Source organism: Mya arenaria, chromosome 1 (genome assembly GCF_026914265.1).
Source record: "Mya arenaria isolate MELC-2E11 chromosome 1, ASM2691426v1".
Lineage (NCBI taxonomy): Eukaryota > Metazoa > Mollusca > Bivalvia > Myida > Myidae > Mya > Mya arenaria.
In genome coordinates this window covers 27,603,563-27,607,910 of record NC_069122.1, presented here as the reverse complement: position 1 = coordinate 27,607,910, position 4,348 = coordinate 27,603,563, and the positions used below count along the sequence as shown (strand labels likewise).

The 4,348-nt window shown below is 35.2% G+C and overlaps 1 protein-coding gene across 1 annotated transcript; it reads right to left on the bottom strand.

The window, feature by feature from the left end:
- Positions 1 to 961: 961 nt before the first annotated feature.
- On the bottom strand, positions 962 to 3,793 carry LOC128225917 (M-phase inducer phosphatase 1-like). Its single transcript, XM_052935814.1, has 6 exons — positions 3,783 to 3,793; positions 2,621 to 2,765; positions 2,292 to 2,378; positions 1,900 to 2,106; positions 1,457 to 1,573; positions 962 to 1,123 (listed from the first exon to the last, which is right to left on the bottom strand). The coding sequence occupies exons 1-6, from the start codon at positions 3,791 to 3,793 to the stop codon at positions 962 to 964; spliced, it is 729 nt and encodes a 242-aa protein (XP_052791774.1).
- Positions 3,794 to 4,348: the final 555 nt, after the last annotated feature.

Genomic DNA, 4,348 nt, shown 5'->3' with positions numbered 1-4,348 from the left:
ACTGAGATCAAGATTTTCTAATATTCGCTATATTTGTGTGAAATTATATCATTTTATTTGCAACTAGCTCAGGACCAAAATTCCATGCGTTGTTATTTAACGCAGTTCTGTGGCCAACGGTGTCACGTGTGTGTGTGTGTGTGGTGTGTGTGTGTGTGGGGGGGGGGGAGTAGCGCGCAAACAATTCCCAAAATGACTTCTCGTGTTTTCTAGATAGAAAATTGGTTCCATCTAATTTCTTGGTAATATGCGGCGGTTGTGCACGTCTGCTTTCGTTCTGTAATACATAGCATGTAAGTTTTTTATACAATGTTGCTCTTTGCGACGCTTGCCATCAACTTTCAAAGTCAATGGATATTCATGATCACTCATCACATATCATTTACTTAATGATACAGCAGAATAGTCAAGTAGATACTAACGACTTATTGGAAATAATGAATAAACGGGTGTTTACATTACAGTTTCTTTATTCATATAAATTAGTAGCACTTAATTATTTATATAATAATTTAATATATTTGCAATTTTATCAACAATGGGATTTCAACACATGAACATGTAAGTGTATGATCCGGCATAAAACTACCGGTCATTGTCATAACGTAATCCTCTCAGTGTCATGACGTAATATTCTCAGGTTCAAATTATATTGCACTTTCCCCTGGCCTTTATCTCCAACAAACGTTCGTTACTTTGTTATGCATTGTCATAACAATCAACAATTTCTAACAATCTTAAAGGAACATTAAACTGTTTATCCGTTCACATATGTAAATCAAGAGCTCGTGAATTCTTTGATAAAAACTCGTCGCCTTTGTGACCTTTCTCCGCAGTTAGACTAAAACGCGGTCTGATCGTTCCGTTTAAGATCACGACGTCACTGGGAGTAATGACATCATCAGATGTTTACTGCTTTATCGCATTTCTAAAGTGCTATGACTTTAGGTTCAACAAGCGTTCAAAAACTAAGATGGCGGCCTAGACGACTGCGGTGTCGTCTACTTGTCTTCTGATTACCGTCCTCCCCCGTCCAGGATTTAGACTTCACACGGAAGTGACGTAGGTCGGCTGCGTGGTTCTCATGCAACATGGGTGTGTAGCTGATTGGATCACACAGGTCCTGGAATGGAAGAAAATAGAATATATAAACACTAAATGCATGCTTTGCCGTTTAAACGTTTTGTATATTGATGTATTCATTACGCATTTTACACAATAGCGTCCTTGTCAAAACCAACGCATACCCTGTTTATTTATGACTGTAGAGAGAACCATGGCATATTACACACATTTGTTTGTTTCCCTATTGTACTACTTTCAATATTCATACTTTGAGGTATTATATAATATATAAAATTAACAGACAAATATTCATAATGTTTGTATATGTATGCATTTCAAAAAGAACAGCTCAATGTTTACAAAACCTAATTAGAATTATTCTTAAACATACCTGATACATTTTGAAGAAGTCCTTGTATCCGCCATGGAGTAGGTACACTTCCGGGAAGTTGAGACGCGGTACCTGTCGCTGTTTAACATTCGGTCTTGCTCGCGAAGGAACCGGTACCTATGGATGTACAGATGATTATACTCTGTTTAATAATACGCCAATTTCCTTATAAATGTCGTTGTAAAAATCCTATATACAATTCTGTTATTTAAATAAGAGTTTAAATCAACCAATATTAGCCAAGAATGAGAGTAGTATTTACAGTGAAGATTTTGTTAAATAGTTTTCCTATCTTATTAAAACAAACAATGTTCACAAACAATAAATCTTATATGAGGTAGGGTTATTTTATGTTGTGTCATGTTAGCTGGCGTGACGTCTAGACCGACAACTTACATTTTAGGACCCCTTTCTGATGAGAATTCACAGTGGAAGATCAGCACGTGACGCTTGTCGTCAGCTACTGGTTTCTGAAGCAAGCTGTTGACCTCATCTTTTGTGTACATGTTTAAAGCCCCTCTGATGTGCCCGCCCTCGAACTCGTACGGGTAACGGCAATCCACAATGGTCACGTCACCAATGACATCACTGAAGCTTCCACGAATAACATCAGCCGTCACTTCCGGTGAGATGGACGTAAGGTCTTTGTGCTTTCGGGAATTGTCGGAAGTGAATATTTGCTTGATCCGTCAGCGATCATGTCGTTTCCGATTTCAAGCGTTTCGACCGCGCTGATGATCCCGTTTGTTAAACGTTCTTTGGATTCGGGAGTTATACCCGAAACATCTTTGGCCTTTTTGAATGCATGTATTGGTGACTGCTCTGTTAAGTGTACGTCCGCAGAGCGCTTTCCGGAAAAGATGCTGCGTCTGAAGTCAAACGCAGCGCGTCGTCGCATCAACGGTTTTGCGGGAATTTCAATCTACAAAGGCAAATCGGCGTCAGTTTTTTAAAAAGACTAAAATACCTTAAAATTAATGCATTCTAATAAATTGCTTTCTTTTGAAATTGCTGTTGTCTTTATTTGTTATACATATGAAATATTAAAACATAAATTAGTGATATTATGATGGATACAGCTGCGTCTTCCGACGGCCTCAAATTTACAAAGTTAATCAAAAAGAAGATAAAAGTGACTTGTATAAAGTTTCCGAATAAACGTACCGACAAAGGCGTGTCCAATCCATGATCATCTTGCATGCAGAATTTGTCCCCCTTTCCTCTAGGCGTCAACACGGTCTCGAGTTCAGCAGGGGAAACCCCGCAGACGTCATCGAATCCGGAAATGACGTCATCGAACAATCTCAATCTGAAATGTTAAGAACACTGGAACTTGAAAACGAATTTTCGTAATTAAATTACGAACACTTTTATGTGCATTACTGACCTAAGTGATCTAGATCAAATTTCATATTAATTCTTGTAAATGCTTGCAATTAAATAGCTATATAATTGAAATCCACGTTTGACACAAGGACGTTGCTCGTCTTATTTATACATGTATATATTTAACTAAGAATATCACATAGCTAAGATATTTTTGCTTAACTAAAGCTGCACTCTCACAGATTGAACGTTTTGACCACTTTTTTATTTTTTGTCTTGGAACAAGCCATTTTCTGTGAACATCCATGGAAGCCACTTAATATATAAGACTGCTGACAAAAAATCAGATCGTAGATTTTCATATATAAGTTTATAAATTGATGTTTTAGGCATGTTTCTCAAACATTTAGTAACGGTTTAAGCCATAAAACATTGATTTCCGAATGGATATATGAAAATCTACGATCTGATTTTTTGTCAGCAATATTGTATCATTGGTTTGCAGATATTTACGCAAAAATTAGCTCTTTCTAAGACCAAAAATAAAAAAAAGTTGTGAAAATGGTCAATCTGTGAGAATGCAGCTTTAAAAGTTCTGAAAATGGTTTTAACGCCCTCACGGTTAAGCTGTGAATCCAGCCATTGTCTAGTTTTATTAAAATATCACTCAAACGTTATTTGTATTAAAAATATAGTACAGAAATATCCAAATCACATAAAGTTAAATGCCAGTACAACATTGAGGCGCATGCTTCTAAATATTTTAAGGTAAAACATTTTTTATGAAATAAAATTGTTTCTTATTGGTTTAACATTTTTTAACATTTCACTATTATATGAAAATATACTTCTTCAATTTACAAAAACAACAACAACAACGAATCGTAATATCTCAGAACCTGAAACATTACGACTTTACTATTCAGAAGAACAGAACGTTTACTCTGTTTCATAACCATTTTTTAATGAAAAAAGAGAGAAATATTTGATAAAATCCTACCTGAGCGGCATATTAAAGACAGAATTTGTATTAGGAAACCTTTGATGGTGAGACTTTAACAATATGTGGTTTTCACTATTTTAGAAATCAGTTATATACTATGTCAGCCCTGAAAAATATTCTTATTTAATTTCTTAATTATCGAGTAGAAAATGTTCCCTCTCTTTTAATTATTTCATCACGAGATTTAAGTGCAATCAACAGACAAAGTTTGGTTTGCTCAATATGTTTTATAAGTGTGGTGATAATGATCTTAACATATCGGAAGAGTTTGAGTCTTTTTATTGGCCAATTGCCTCTCAAAGTACATGTCAAAATACATGTAAACTATTGTCGAAATTCATCCAAGCGAGCTACCTTTTAAATAGATTTCATCTGTGTGTTTATGAATTTTATCATAATGTTCGAACAAAACTAACCAGATTTGATCAAAATCTGACAAAGTTTAAGAGATCTAAGTTTTCTTAAATATGACATATCTAATCGTGTTTCTTTGAGAACTGATCGAATTCAAAAGCATACTATTGACACTTGTACATATTTTGGATGTCACGTAAGAAAACAAA